This window comes from Corapipo altera, unplaced genomic scaffold (genome assembly GCF_003945725.1).
Source record: "Corapipo altera isolate COAL_440 unplaced genomic scaffold, ASM394572v1 65, whole genome shotgun sequence".
In the NCBI taxonomy this organism is placed as follows: domain Eukaryota; kingdom Metazoa; phylum Chordata; class Aves; order Passeriformes; family Pipridae; genus Corapipo; species Corapipo altera.
In genome coordinates, this window is record NW_020884891.1 from 1,171,844 (window position 1) to 1,188,608 (window position 16,765).

General features: G+C 39.2%; 1 protein-coding gene across 5 annotated transcripts in view; it reads left to right on the top strand.

Annotated features, from left to right (window-relative positions):
- Nucleotides 1-16,765, top strand: part of DACH2 (dachshund family transcription factor 2) — a 248,298-nt gene that overhangs the window by 119,126 nt on the left and 112,407 nt on the right. For all 5 annotated transcript variants that reach the window (XM_027645383.1, XM_027645384.1, XM_027645387.1 and 2 more), the window contains exon 2: nt 3,260-3,375. In XM_027645383.1, the coding sequence (XP_027501184.1) occupies nt 3,260-3,375 (116 nt within the window). The remainder of the gene's footprint in view (nt 1-3,259; nt 3,376-16,765) is intronic.

Here is a 16,765-nt window from a genome sequence, read left to right on the forward strand (position 1 = left end):
GTTTCCATGGTCTTCACTTGGGACCATAACTTTTGTATTTTAAAATGTTTTTAAGAGATATCTAGAAACCAGCAGTTTCTCATTGCGTTAATATCAGTTTAGATTTGAGTAACTTTCCATTCACATCCTTCCTATTGATGGCAAATATAAAATTTGTGCAGAGATTTTAGACCCTCAAAGAAACACAGTTAAAATTGTTTGAAGCTCATTGTTCCTGTTTATGTTTCCTTTGTTACCAGTGAGGAAAAAATTTTTCTACACTTCTCGAATGTGTAACTTTCTTGAAGGAGAGAAAGGAAAAGGTGAAAAAGAAAACGCAATAAAGGAGCAGGATGACAAAAGATGATGAGAAATGATATTAAATAAAGTTAATATTTATATGCTAATGCTATTAGCATTTATATGCTAATACTTACATAATCACAAATTATGTCTTACTCTCCCAAAATGATAACTCTGCTTGCTTTGGCGTTGCTGCTCAGTGCTTGTATTAGCAATTTTCTCTCAGTTGTGGAGGTTAGATGTGTTTTAAACAGTGAATGTGAAATTTGTTGGAATCCTAGACCTCATAAGACGACAAGAGGGGATATTTGGGAGTGTTGAGACAGTGGTGGTGCAAGCCCTGACCCTCACATCAGTGCACCCACAACACAAAGTAAATCCCACAGAAACCTGGAATCTGCTAATGCTTTCTTTCCTCTGTGCATCTCTTATTAAAAAATAAGATTTCGTGCAGACCTTTGTATCCTGTTTCTGTGAAATTTCTGGTTTCACATTTGAACAGAAATGCCAGAAAATTTATTTCTGGCCAGAACTGGAATTGTTTGGGTTCAGATGTGGAACCGAGGTGCTTTCTGTGAGTTCTGCTGTCCTCCCACGCTAAAGGTCTTGCTTTATGATGGGTGACATGTCTCTGATGATCTCCAGGGAATCCATCTGGAAGTGCAGGGCATCTGGGCAGTACTGGGAGCTCTTGGCTTTGTTTCCTTGGGTCAGAACCAGACACGGGGCAGTGAAGGTGTTCTCATATAAACTGCAGAACACAGAGCTAAAGACCCAAAGGGTCCTCTGCAGGTGTGTGAAAGTCATCTGTAAGCAGCAGCCAGCCTGGAGTTTTTCATTTAAAAGCTAAGATTAAATTAGAGACAAAGGACTTTGAATTTTATTTGAACAGATTCAGCTGGGAACAATTCCATTCAAATTATTACGGCTGCAGCTGTAGAAGTAAGCCCAGAATCCGGCCTCTAGGAGTTGCTGCTTTATAGTAATAGTGACTAAAAGGGTTTGAGTAGGTTAGAAGTACACTTTTCTTCAGGTCTGCTCATGGTATAATGCTGAGAAACACCTTAAGATCTGCTCTGGTGAACCTGTGGGCTCAGAGTCAGCAGAGCCATCCACACCAACTGTTGTCAGGGCAAAAACTGCATAACCAGGGGTGTGAAACTCCACTGTCCCCCCTCCCCGTCCTCTGAAAACACAAATCATAAATAAAAAGTCTCTTCATAAAATCTCTTAAAGCTGTTTGTTGAATTTTGAAATGTTTTTCTGAGATTAATATCAACATATGGAGTTTTCTGCAAAAGATTTGTTAGTGTTTGAGCTTGAGCAGAGAATGTTTTGTTGTTTTGTTTTGTTTTTTTTCTTCTGTTGGAGAAAGCTGCTAATTTTAGCTGGTTTGTAGTTTGTTTGTTTGGGTTTTTTTCCAGAGACAATAAGTGCCAACTAAGCACTTAAACATGCCTGTGGATAAGCACAGGCTTCTGTAATTCAAAAGAACGACTCTTGTTTGTTTAAAACCCCCACGTACCAGCCTAATACTGTCTGTTAGACAGTATTGTTGAGCAGGGGATGATTTCAGCAGGTGATTTTAATAGAAAATGCACATGTGCATCAGACTTCCCGTGGAAATCAACTGCTCTTATTTTAGGTTTACTTTATTATAACCCAGCGAGTCGAGGCTCTTGTAACCAGCTTTACTGCACAGCCATCATAGGATGATAAACAACTGAAAGCATCAAAAAGAAAAAATGGAAAAAGTACTGAATAAAATGAAATACAGAATGGACAAACCTGAAACTAAAAAGGGGGGGGGGGGGGAAAATGGTTTTATAGAGATAAAATAATAAAAAAAAAAAAAAAAAGATTTTGTACTACTTCGATGTACAGTAAAACAAAATAACAGTAGCACGGTATGAAAAATGAACAGGTTAATGGTACCTCTGTGTGGTGCTGCTGGAAGTTGTCTTCATTGAAATGCAGAGTTTGTTGTACATTGATGGAGGGCTTTGCCACTGTAAGTTGATCGAGCGAAGTTTAACTTAAATTTCTTTGTGAGCTAGAAGTCATTTTGGAAATGTTTTCTATTCAAACCTCATTCATTGTTGCAGCTTAGTTATTTTATACAGTGTTTCACTCCATGTTGTCAAAAGCTCCATTATTCAACAGAGTAAAATCTGTTTTGACCAAAGAGAAGCAGCAATGCTTTTCCAAACATGAGGAGGTTGCATTTTTATTAGCTGACTTGGAGAAGAGTCGATTCAAATGGGTTTTTGGCCTGTAAATCTGTATTATGATGGCAGCTATGCAGGATTTACATGTACACACCAATGTAAGGGATAAATGTGGTAGTAGAAAACAAGAATTCAATGGAACCAGTCTGTAAATGGACCTTTAACATTTTGGATTAAAATCTGCAGCCATTATTCATAAACTGGTCAAGGGGTGGTGAGTTTTTTGCTAGGTTGGGTTGACATTCTTCATTTAATCTGTAGTAATGAAAACTACCAGTCCTAATCTGTGAAAATAAGTGGTCAGCCCTGGCACAGCTCAGTGCTAAATTATCTCTGCCCCTTCAGAAGTGGGCAGTTACCTACCATCATTCCCAAGGCAAGATTTGAGATGATGTTACATTCAGGGTTCCAATTTCTCATCTGTCAGCATCACAGATTTTAGTTTTCTGTGGTGCAGGTGCATGGCCCAGACCTTGGAGCAGTTACTGCTGTGACCCCTCTCCACCAGCCACCTGTAAGGTGATGGAAGCCCTGGATGATGGAAAAGCTTACTGTTAGCTCCTTTGAAATCCGTGCAATTCTGTGTTTAATCAAATTATCTTTCTTTTTTCTTAGGCAAGAATTTCTGATTTTTATTTTTTTTTCATATCACTGACGGTTCATATATTTTATACAAATCGACGCCATTGTGTCGTAAGCAAATATTTCCGAAAGAAAACGAGTTTTCATTTATGCTCTTATTTCATCAGCTCACGCCCTGGCAGACCCCCCAAGCGTTCCCTAGGAGTTGCCATACAAGAAAATGCACGTCTCCTGCCCCACGGAGTTCCAGGCCTCTTATCACCAGGACTTATCTCTCCGACAGGTAATAAAATCCATCAGATGATCAGCCTCATCTCTTCATACTGCACAGCAGTTAAAATAAACTAATATTGATCTAACTGCCTTGTCCTTCAGGGCTTTTTCAGGCTTTACCAGAGGTTACGTTATTGGATTTTTTGAGTGTTCATGAAAACTCTGTTTTGTTGCTGCAGTGACTGAAATCTAATGGATTTGTAATTTAGTTCTTTATTAATTGTAATTTCCTTACAGGAAATTCCATTAAACGTGTTATTTTAGTAAAAGAAAAAAAAACCTGAGAAAATGAACTATTGTCTCAGAACCCTGTAGCAGCATTTCTTCCTTTGAAATGTGTGTGTTTTAGTTCTCGTGGGATATGAGCAGCGTGGCTAATGTGTGTTGTATTGTAACACCATTAATGTATGCTGGGAGATAGAGAAATGCTTGTACGAATTAGAGAAGAAACACTCTTGAAAAGCAGATAAGTCCACGTTGCCACAGTGGATTGTACTTTATTAATCTGCTTTCAGTAACATAATATGAAAAAAGTAGCATGAAAATATGTGAAATTATAAACAAGCCCTAAACATAATCTAATGCGTAGTATTTAATTTCACTTCATTAATTTATTAATAGAGTTTAAATTAAATCTTGTGCTATCCTGATGAGTGTTTTAATTTTTTATTTACTGCTGTATGCTAAAGGTAAGTTGATTTTCACAATAAAGCTATATTCACAGACTGTATTCATAAAAGTAATTGCTTAAACATTCAACAGGCTTAGGTGTTTTAAGATTACTGTCAAAATCCAGTCAAGTATATTGTAACTCCGTAATAACCAAACCTGGTGAAGTGTTTAGGAGAATATAAAGTTGTAGAATATGTTACAGGAGATGCAGAATTAAAAAAGATTATTTCTAGGAGTGTAGTGATGTCTATCCTGGTGTGACACGGCAGAACCTGTGCACTGCAGTCGAGGGCCTCGGCGGTCTTGGTGTTCACAGGGGTAACACAGGGAAGAGCTTTAATTTTTTGTATCTCTGTAATGTTCTCAACTTAGGGACTTCATGGATTCGGTGTTGATGTCAGTACTGATAGGAAAGCACAAGAGCCACCTTGCATTGATAGTTTCTTCTCTGAAATCCAGAATATTTCATATTACTTTCCCACTCTGTGTAAGTTTGCAAATAAGACATCAGATTATGCAGAACTGCCTTGTTACTTTAAGCTGGGTAATATTTTAGGATGCACTGTGCAGGGTGTGCACATTAAACTCATATCATAGACACATTCTGTGTCTCACAGATATTTTGAGTAAAAGATCTTTAAGTTGAATTTCTAGGCTGTTGGAGGTTGTTTGGAGTCTGAAGTGATGAGGAGGATGCCTTCTGCTGTGTTTAACACACGGGTTACAGGAGAGGATTGACTTCGGGGGGTGTCTTTCAGCCGAGGCCTCTCTGACCTTGGGAGCTGCCTGAGAAAACCTGTGTGTGACCCAGTGCCAAAAGCCCCAGACAATATGCCTGGCGCAGCTGAAAGGGAGTTGTGGGAGCAGCTGAAAGGGAGTTGTGGGAGCAGCTTGGAGGCGGGAGAAAATGCCCATCTCCGGAGCATCCCAGTGTCACCGAGGGCCCGGATGAGACGGGTCCCTGCGGCCGGGGCGGCCCTGACGCCAGCCCAGGGCAGGACAGCTCCACTGGTGCCCCATGGCCTTGTCACTCAGGACTCAGAGCTCCTGGTGGGGGTTTGTGTTGGTGTATTTTATGAAGAAAGAATAGTGTAAAATTTGAGGGAGTTTCCGAGTCAGGAAAGGTGCTGAAAGAGCCGCTTGTGAACACAGTGGGGATTTGAGCTGTTGTAAACTTGATGGAGCACCTGGGATAAGAAGCCCCCATTAGCTTTATTTATACCTATTTACACTTAATTACTGGGTGCCTTCAACACTGCGATTTGATTCTTTCCTTTTGGCTGAACTAAGAACAAAATGGGTTTTAACACTTCTCACAGAACAGAGGTTTTTCTTCCAGACTTCCGAGTGGTGGATAATAGACTGGAATAAAAGTTGCAAGGTTATTAACCTCTTGCCTGCTGGCTGAGTGAGACCATAAACATCAATTTGTGTTTATGATCTCACTTGCATAGAATTTGCTGTGTTTCTGACAGTTCTGGCCCACAGAGTCTGTGTATAAAGCTGAATCTGTTCCTGCCCCTGGCTGTCCCTGCTCAGTGACCACCAGCTCGGTGCAGGTTTCTGCACGGAGCAGGACCAGGGCCAGGACAGAGACTGAGAAGAGTTTGCAGCATGGCAGGGCTGGATCCACCCCTTGCAGTAGAGAGGACACTGATAGTGAGGCAAGAAGGACTTTTTACATCTTGATGATTTCTTTGCTTCCTTCCTTCCTCTGTCTGTAGTGTAACTACCAAAAGCATTTCTTCTGAATGTCTTCTTGTCCAGTCCTTGATACTCCCTTGTCCTACAGCACAGATATGCAGATGCTTATGTTAATCTGCCTACATTGTTATAATTAAAAAACCCTCACTCACTGTTCTTATGTTGCTCCCTCATTTTCTCATGTGTCAAACTGAGTTGTTTTCTTCAGATAAACTCATTTTAGTAGCAGGCTCCACATCAGCCAATGCAGCATGATTCAGCCATCCATTGCATTTTTTCATTTTTACCTGCTCTTTAGTCCTCTGTCAGGTTAAAGTGAAGGAGTTGTCGTTGGTGAGATGGATGGGTCTCAAGAAGTCGCTGTTCTGGCTGCAGAGCTCCCAACTCTGTCTGGAGGGGGTATTACAGAGTGATGATTAGTAACTTCCTGCAGACTCGGCTGAGCCATCTGTGTTTCCACTCCTTGAAATGTGCTGTTATTTTCATCACCCATTTGGTTTGTGTCAGCTCAGTTTACATGGTCATTTTCACATAATAAACAGGTAGTTAAATTAGGCACACTGCATTTCCCAGTGTGGAGTGTATTTTTTTGACCTCTTGGCAAAGCCAGCTACAACTACTCTTATGCATAAGTAACTTGTGAAGGAGCTGCAAATGAAGCCTCGACCTTTTTAAGTGTTTGTAGGTACTTTCCACCTTTGGGGAATGGGAGTATTTGGGTTATGTTTGGGTTACTGCTGTGCCTGAGAAAGATGAGGTGGTGTGTCTGGGATGCACGGAAGGGCTGGTGGAAACTGTGCCCTAAGTGCATCCTTCAAGAGCTGATATTTAATTACTGTCCATTTTATGTTAACTTAGGAGAAAGTGTTTTTTTTCTTGTATTGGAGTAGGAAATGTGGAAATCAGCGTGGTGCCCCTGCCTGCTGTGAGGGCAAAGGAAAAAACCTGCATGTCACAGAGGGATGGGCATCAAAGGCTCAGTCCTTCAAACAATGCCGTGGGATGAAGTGACATTAACAAAAAAGAGCTTTATCTCCTATTAATGTACAAGTCTTTATCTTCAGTGTATCCTGAGAAGTCAGTTGGGACTTATTTATGGAGCAGATGCTCAAGGAAGTTTTGAGAAGTTTTAAGGAAGGAAGTTTTGAGGTCTGAACCAGTAGTTTGCTATGTGGAGAGAAGCTGAAATCTGTTACTTGATTTAAAGCAGTAGTTCAGCAAACTGTTGATATGGAATGAAGCTGAAAGAGTAGTTGCATCTTTTGATAGTTTTCTGTGCAACTTCATTCCTCCTACCCTTCATTTAGGTTGTCCTCAAAAAATGTTAGAAAACCGCTCTATGAAGTCTTCATTGCAATTTTTCTCTATTTAGTTTGTAGAATGGCTGCTGTTATTTCAATAAAACCATTTTAGGGACTGCTTCATTATGTTTTCAAGGTATTGGAGAGAGTGGCTCGTGAAGAAAATCATCCTGTCACTAGAACTCTGTTAGATTGTGGTCCAGGGCACAAACCTGCTGTCTGGGTCAGTTTTTTTTATGTGGTAGGATGAACATCACTCTGACTGCACTTGAGCTCAGAATCCTGCAGCTGGAGCCAGAAATTCTACATGAGTTTCCTTGAAGTGATCTTTTTTTTTTTTTTTATAAGCAGTTAAAATAGGCACTGTCTCATTAGCTGTTTTCTAGAATTTTTAAGAATGTAAGAATTAAAATATTGACCTGTTTGTACAGGTACAAATACTTTTTTTCAGTGCAGTTTTGTCTTATTAATAGTTAAAAGAAACTGTTGTGAACTTAATAGTTTCAGGTAATGAATATTTTAGTGAAGTTAATATTTTAATAACTGTACCAAGTCACATCACTGTAGGATCCAAATAAATAAATAGCTCACAAGATTATGATAACTTTGTGTGTTACTTCAGTTTATCAGTGGTATCAGCAGCCACTTAGTCTTTCTATAGGAAAGACAGGATAAAACAGTATTTGCTGCAATCTTAAGGCACTTGGATTTGGTATATACACGTTAGAGGAATGAGTGAGACTGATCCCACCTCTTGGGGTGTTTAATGTGGAGTCACTGGGGCTGGCAGGAGTCTGGAGCCTCTGGGAGCAGGGGATTGTGGCATTAAGGGAACCCTTTTCTTTCTCAGAGTACATTTTTGTGTGTTTACATCCTATTTCTGTGGCTCATTTCGCTGCTTACAATTACCTTTTTTTTTTTTTTTTTTTTCAGTTGTCACAGATGTCATTTCAAAGTTCCATTTATAATGAGAAACATATGCAGGACTTTGTCATTGTTGGCATTACCTGGCTTGGTAGAAATTATTATTTTTAATCAAAGGCAAACGTACTGATTAAGGATGCCACAACACTCTTCTGCCTATGGGAAACGTTAACAGTTTATAAATTGTTCTTGGTGACAATTCAGTAGTGAATTACTTTGATATATATGGCTAATAAATTAATATGATTAAGTTAATGAGTAGTACAAGTGTTGCCAAACTCCACTCGTCGGGCTTTTAATGCTGCTCCACATTTGCAGCTCAAGCTTCCCCCTGTGGTGAGAGGATCAGTGCTACCTACGCACTGTCATTGTGATAAATGGCATATCCCACAGTGCCCTGCACTCCATCTGCTCTGTCCCCAAAATGAGAAATATTTTATACAAATCACACACTCAGAAGCTCAAAGGACTGTGGAAAGATCTATTTTTTCAAACAATAATAAAAATGCATACATCTCTTTAGCAACTCTTCATTTTTACTGTCATAATGAATGCAGATGGATTTGGGAAATGAAAGCTCATGTGAGTAACAGAGGAAAGTTATCCACTACACAGTAAAGCTGACAAATAAGTTACATGCGGGCTCTTTTATTTTATCATGAAATGTTCTTAGATAAAAAATGATGTTAGAACATCTATTTAACTGGATTTTAAAATTAAAGACCATGTGTGCTGCATGATTGAGTACCACCCATCTCATACCAGCAAATTTCTGTGCTGAAAGGAGCATGAATTGGAGTGAATGAGGAATGCAGGATCATATCATTACTCTTTAAAATAGAGCCATTCAGTAGAGTTCAGATCATCTAAGAACTATACTTGGTGGCTGTGAGTCACTCCTTTTCTCTTTTAATATTATCTTTCTTTAGGGATCCATTTTTAGTGTCTGCTTTATCTGGGTGGGACATTAGATTTTTGACAAATGAATAGCTAAAGCTGTTGAGATTTTGCTGAATGGTTAACCTTGTTGTAAATTTAATTTACACATAGCCTCAGCTACTAATTACTGTCCAAGAAGTGTGAAACTCAGCAATATACTTTCATTTTTATGCATTTGTACGGATTTTTTTTTTTAAATTTAATCCTGCCGGGTTCATACATCTTTTGTGACGACGAAGTTCAGCCGAAGTGGTCACGCTGAGAGAATTAAGACTGTATTGTCTTGACACTCAGGGTAGGTCTGTTCTGAGTTTATCTTGATTTTTCAGAAGGAAAGGAACCACTTGGAAAAAGCTGGCTGAAGTGTCACAGAGTTGGCGAAACCAGTGAGTTTTCATCTGTCTGTTTTTGTAATCTGTGACATTCTTTGCTACCAGCTTTTCTGTTCATCTCCTGTCAGATGGCACTGAGGTCTGCAGTGATCATAATACCTGTCTGCTTCTCAATCACATCTTTGACTGACTTTGAAACTGTTATAGCTCTTTTAAGTAACATTAAGAAATGCCCTGCAGTCAAAAATAGCATCAGGAGATATGAAAGATTTATCTTCAGCACTCCCTGTTTTCTGGAGGACTGTTTTGGCAGCAATACTATTGTTATTGAATAGGTTTGGTTAGGTTTTATTTTCCTTTACAAAAACTTTGATAAAGTTGAACAAATACTTACTGTTTTCAGTACCTTTAACCAGTATCACAGGCAAGTGTATTTAAATGTCTCAAGAGCATAAGGATCCCAGACAGCACATTGTACAGTCCTGCATTTCAGTGTAAGAACTGAAGTTTTATTGTCATTCCAGAATTTTTACATTCCTGCTGCGGAAGAATGGCTTATTGATTTAGCTGGTTACAAGGCTCATCAGGGGCATTGTAGGGTGATAATTCTCCTGCTGGCAAATGGAGCATCTTCAGATTCTGGACTGTCACCTTCAGGGACATAAGGGCTGTTCATGATCCTTCATTTTAAAAGAAGCATGTTTTATGCTAACACTAGAAATTGGAACCTTGTAGCAAACACCATCAAAGACAACCAACATCAGTCCTTGCTGATTCCCCTGCTCAGTTTTAGATGTATCCAGCAGGTTTTCAAAAGAGCTGTTAAGCCCAAGTTATCTTCATACACATAAATTTTTATTTCTGTGATCTGTCTTTAGCTAAATAGGTGCAGTTGTTAACTGGTAGGGTAAAAGGTCTCTGGTTGCAGAAGAATGTTGAGCCATCATCTCTTTGCAATGCTGAAAGCTACATTTACATAAGTAATATTCTCCTCAAATGCAGCATTCAGATCTGGATTAAGATTTGAGTGGTGTGGTTTCCTAAAGGAAATCTTTATAAAACTGTATTGCAGCAGAATTCTTGGTGTAACAACACTGGTGCAAACTGGGGAGAAAACAAGGGAATAAATCTGAAGTATGTATGTTGTGTACTTAAATGTGAGTATCTCCATAGTTTCAATTCTAGTCAGGTATTAAGCACTTTAAATGTGATTTAGCAGCTGTTGTGCTCTGGTCCTTGTCCTACATCCTAAATGAGGGAAATGCTTCAGTATGTTTTTAAAATTAGGCAAACAGATAATCCCATTGATTTGGATTGGATTACTTGATTGCTTAAACATAAGTGTTCTGCTCCTTATTGTGGTGTTTTGGAGAATATGTTCTGTAAGGATTCTTTTGCAAAATTGTGAATTCAGTAAGTGCTTGTGTTGATATTCCCTTGTGGTTGTCCTGGTGATCTCATCCTTCTGCTGTCTGTGTTTGCTTTGAAAAAAAGTTGGAAAAAAAATTAACAAAACGGCTGCTGATTGGGAATTCACCTGAAAGGTGATAGATTTTTGTTCTGTTTTGGCCACATTGAGCAGCTCGGAGTGTAACCAGGAGGGGCCAGTTTGGGTTGGTCTGTGTAAAGTAGTGAAAAACTGTCCTGGTAATCCAGGAGAGAAGAATTTGGCATTTTTTTATGCATTTTCAGCACTGAAGTATGTACCTTGCTGTTCTCTCTGGAGCAGCTGCTGATCTCCCAGGATCAAACCTTCCCTTCAGAGAAGGTACGGCGGCTGCAGTTGGTGTTTCCTCCTGCACAAGAAGAATGTGCTCTTCTTTCAGCCCTTCCCAGGCAATAAAACATGATGCCATGTGCTGGCAACAAATTAGGATTGGTGATGAACAGGAAACATCTCTTCCTGAGCAGTTTGAGGAGGCTCACATTTTTATTTGGAAGCAAGCGGAACTAAAATAGATTTCATTGTCTGATCGCTCTCATTAAGTGACTGGGACCCTATTAAGATTTCACTGGAAATGTATTTGTATTGTCTAAACTATTTTATCACAGTCAACATTAATTGGTGTAAAGAAAAACAAACTGAGTTAATGAGTGAAGTATCATACACTGTCCTTTGCTGAAGGAAACCAGTGCCTCTGGTTTGCAGAGCTGTGCTGGTGGCAACTGGGTTGTACCTGTTTTGGAGATAAATGTAGGACTGGAGTTCTGGAGGATTCAGTCTAGAAACCAAATCCATCCTGAAAATCCCTTGCCAAGAAAAATAATTCCTAGAGCTACCAACATCCTGTGACTTGAATATGAAAAGGTTTTCTTCAGAAAGGGAAGCATTTTATATAATACGTGCCTGAATATAAATGACAGACATTTTATTAGGAAAGGAAAGCCTTTATTAAAATATAATGATCTACATTGTTTTTATGTAATCTAATGAATTACAGTAAAAGTCTGAGAAATGAGCTGGAAAAGGTAGAGTACTCTCCCATGAAAGCGAGCTATGATAACCTTTTTGTAATTCTTTAACATGTTGAAAGAGTATTTCTACACAGACTTATTAAATTAAGCAAGGTCACCTTTTCATTTTATTAACAGAATTAGTTTGCCAGATCATGGACTTTGATTCTGAAAAATGTGGATGAATCATGCACTAACATATGTCAAGTAGAAAATTGGTTGTAAAATGTTAAATCATTTTGATGCACATTACATCTACATCTTTGTTTTTACCGTTGAACAGTTGTAGAAAAGAAAATGTTTAATTGCTGTTTTTCACATTTCCATATTGATTCCGTGTGCTTTAATAGTAAAGATATTTCTAAATTGATTATTTCTCCTGACTGGGTCAATCTCAGTCTAATATTTGCATAAAAGGAAGAAAATATTCTCTTTCATAGCAATATAAAATCCTGGGTTTTGACATGCAGTATATAATCATTACCCTGAAAGGTTAACTGTAAATAATAACCAGTGAAACTGGGCATATGCTTAAAAATGAGCACATAGATTACATTTACCAGTGTGACCCCAGTTCAGCAAATCAGGAATAAAACTGACATCGTGTCATGCAAGTTGTTCAGAGGCACTCCCAGATCTCTGATTGTGTATTATAGTCTTTTTATATAATATATATGAGGAGAAAAATTATATTTATCAGATGTTACCTATATCTAACACAAAACCTTGCTGTGATTGTTTATAAAGAGTTTCATAATCATTCCTAATCAAGACAAAAAATGTCATACATCTTTCTAGATTCTTGGAATTACTTTTTTTTTGTGTCTTGGCCTCTGTCACCACCTTTGTTAAAGTAAAAGTAAAGCCTGGGATATGTAACAGAACTGAGAGGACGTGCCAGCAGTAACCCCAAGTTTTCTGTAAATGAGGGAGTTAACAGAGTAGGTTATCTTCATGTTGCATATTTGGTTTCAAATGAAAGTACACTGACATACAGCTGGATCTAAATGTCCCTGTTGTTCTCACATGTGCAGAAGGCCCTTCCTGGTGCTGCAGGGTGCACTTGGCTTGGCCTGGCAGCCACAGAGCAGGTGACTTGATTACACTGAAATCAGGCAGAAAATGTCCTCTTCTGGCCACTCGAGTGAATCAGTCAAATTATCGAGTGGCAAAACTAATTCTTTGCCTTGGGCCATCAGAGCTGCCACTTCCTATAAGTCAAGCCTTCACTTAGTGTGAAATTGTTTTTTATTTTATTCTCTTTCATTTATTATGCTTATTGCAGCTAATGCAGTGGATGTGAACTGCCCAGTGCACTAAAGCTGTTCCAGGTGTGCGGCCTCCTCGTGCTTTGCTGGTGAAACAGGACCCTTCTCCTTTTAATGCACTCCTGACTCTGTTATGGTCTATGCATTTAAAGTAATATTTCACTTTTTCAGATGAGAACTTGAATGAGGGAGAAGAGTTTGAATACAGTTTAAAATGGACTGAAAGTGCATATGGCTGAGCTTTCTTTTAAAAGCACTCACAATTCAGATGGGTCACATTTTTAAGAACTAGAAATATATCTGCGGTGAATTGTAGGCCATTATGTACTGGTTAATTTGAATGAGTTTGACAGAAAAAAATACTCCTTTGGAAAGCACTGAATATTGTTTTCAGCAGTAAAATAGGGCCTTCAGTTTTGGCAGAAACAGAGCTGAGATCTGCTTAAAGCACTCATACAGGTGATATACCCTAGGCAGTAATTGGGTGTATAATTCTGTCCAAATGGCAATCCCTCATCTGACTGTGCCCTCTGGTACACAGCATTAACATCTTCCAATAAATGAAGAGCAAAACATATGGAGTCTTTTATTTCAAGCAAAGAAAAATCAAAAAGAATAATGAGGATAAAAAGTGAAATGCCTGTGGTGATGGGCAAGGGAAGTTACAGGGGAGTTGCTACAGCAGAGTGAATCAGAATAGCAAAGCAAAAATAGCCTGAAGGCACCTCCCATAGGCATCCAAATATAGGCTTCCTACATGTGTAGTGCAAAAATGTATGTATCAGATACTAAAACAAAGGGGCTTGATACAGGAGATACCAGAAATATTGTTTTAACTCCCATTCACACTGTGCCTGGAGCTGGTGAGTGGAAGGAAGGGTGGAAGGAAGTTAAGCAGAGCCTCCAAAAGGAAAGTTGAAAGGCTCACACTGTGATTAAGATGGATGCATTGCTGACAGTGTCGGAGCAACAGCTGCTAAATCTGGGAGGCACTTGAAAGAGTCTCTCTGTATTGTTAGATATGGAAGTCAATAGGTTATTTGGGCTAAGAACACCCTATTATTCAAATTCAGCTGACCCAGAAAGCTTTGCCATCTTTCAATGGCAATTCAGAGGGCTTTGCTGTTTAGATGGTGGGTTTAGTACTTCCCTTGTTCTGTGGAGTCGTGTGTAATATATGGATATATTGATCTCAAATTCTTTTCCTGAAATACATCAGCTTAGTCTGTATAAAGCTTCAGAAGGCTGTTTTTTGTTTGTAGCTGCTGTAGATTGCTGAAAACTTGTCACCAGAATCTCTTTTTCAAACCTATTAAACATTAAGGAAATGTACCATGAATTGTTTTGGCCTTCCTGTTTTGGAACTGCTTCATTAAAATTTTTAATTACAGATAATATTTTTTCAGAGTGGCTTATCAGTCTATATTAGCTAAACATGAGTCCTAATCCTGCTGAGAATTTGTGTTCACTGATCTTAAGTTTTCACTGTAGATTTTGCTCAGGAAAATATCCTGAGAAGAGGTTTTTTTACCCACTGCTATGGGCACATCGTTCCCTTTCTGTTGTGTCTCTCCTGATCTCCACTTTTCTGTGGATCATAGTGCTCTGCCTTTCCTCTTTATTTTTCTGCCCTTGACGTTTATGTCTGCACCACAATTTGTGTTGACCTTGAGGTTGCCCTCAATTAGCTGGGCCATTCCAGCATCATGTCCCACACCAAAATCCTCCACACTGAGCTTCTGATTGGAAAAGCAGAGCCATCCTAGAAAATGCTCCGTGGCCATTTTTCTTTTCCTTTCAAGTTAGTGTTTATTTCCAGGCAGTAAAGAGAAGGAGTGATACAAAAGAGGTAGAAATGGGAAGCCATAAATCATGGGGTCACTTTGGGTTGGTTTCCTGTGCTCAAGCCTGCGGTGTCTGTGCCACCTGCACAAAAGAGGAGGATTAGGAAAGGTTAGGATGAGAGAGATAAATCTCATCCCTGAAAGTTCAGCAAACCTCTTGGGATCCAAAGGGTGGCTACCAGGGATCAAAATTAGGAGTTTGATGAATAACAGTCAGACAGCAGGTTAGGTTTGGCACATGTTGGACCCTGAGGAAGAGGAGGGTGTTGGACAGTCTTCTTTGGCTGTCCCCATTCCATGTGGGAATTTGTTCTCTGGCCAAAGTTCTGTACTGACAGCCGCAAACCAACCTTGCTGTCTCATGGCAAGTGGGAAGTGGTCTGTGTTTGTGGGAAGACAGAGATGAGGATAGGTTGTGGTGTTATCATAAAAGAATGACCTTTGGCCTCTCTGGCTGCTTTCTGTTCTTTTTTTACCTCTTTCTGTTATAATTCCTTAGGTATTTCTCTGATTTTTGCAGTCTGATCTCTGGAGCAGCAATGATCCAACTCTGTATTTGTGTAACTCCAGAACTTCTGTGCTGATACAATGACAATTGCAATGAGACAGAAGTCATTTACTGTATAGTAAAATGTTGCTTATTTTTAGGATTTACCACCTGCATATTTTGAAAGGATAAGATGAATAACCACTATGTTAATTGAGGAACTAACTGGTCATGGTAGTGAGGTTATTTTCTCTGTTTCCTGTTCTCCAGCTCAGGAAGATCACATTGGTCTTCAAAAGAATGTGTGAACTGTGACATGTGATATTATCACTCAGGTATTTTTGCTAAATGACAGCCAGTAGTACAACTGCAATACTTGTATCTTCTGAATCATCAAGTTCTGCTTTTATACATCTGTGAAGTAACAAATGGAATTTTTGCAATGGATTTTGTGGGATGCCATTCTATAGCAATTGGAGAAATTGTTTTTGTGTGTCTAATATGAGTTATCAAGATCAGAGTCATTTCAACAAGAAGTTGAAATAAAATATAAATATCTTCCTCTTAGTGTTTACTTTAAATCCCAGATTAAAAATGAAACTTTTTCTGAAGTGCAAGATGTTGGCTCATCTTGGTTTAGCTGTGACTCTGTGAAAATTTAATGAGTTAAATTGAGTAGATAGAGTAGGTTGATTTGGTATTGCCAGTCCAGATTTGTAACCATGTCAGTACTTACAGGGGAAGTGGGCTGTGTTTACCTGTTTCTACAGGTTTAGATGAAATGGCAAGAGCTGCTGCTCATTGTCTGAGGAGGGTTCTGCTGGTTGGGCCATTTGGAGATGTCTGCATGCCCAGGAAAATGAGAACCTTGTTTTCTCAGTTTGAGACTTTCATTGTGATCTGTGATGAACAGCATCTATAAGTGAAAGGGAATTGAAGTATCTTAGGTTAGTTTTAATTTTGCTTAATAGGTGAATGAAAGGCAACCTCTTCCCCAGGGTTATTTAACATTAGAACTTGAACCTAATTAAGGGACTTGAGATTTTTTTTTAAATAGTTTCAAAAACTGGGAATGTTTGAGGCATCTCCTGGTGAGAGGTACCTGGCTCCTGGCCTGAGGATGATCTGAGGGCTCACTCAGGATCTTCTGGCCTCTAGTCCCTGTGGTACCATTTCTGTATGTCTGGGTTCTGGCTGTCACGTGGCTGTTGTCCTGCTTCCACTCCTCCAAAACTGTGAAGAGTTGGATTATGCCATGTGGGGACTGAGGAGGTTGGTAAGTCAATAGATATGAAATATTTAGAGGGTGGAAAATGTGTAGTACAGTGAGGCCATGATGATTAGTCATATCTTTAAAAAATCTTCCACACAACTTCAGGGCATTCTGCCCACATAAGGAGGGTGAGAGCAGACTTTGCACTGAAACTGTAGGGAACTGTGGTAGATTACTTGAATTTACAGTCCCTCAACATTTG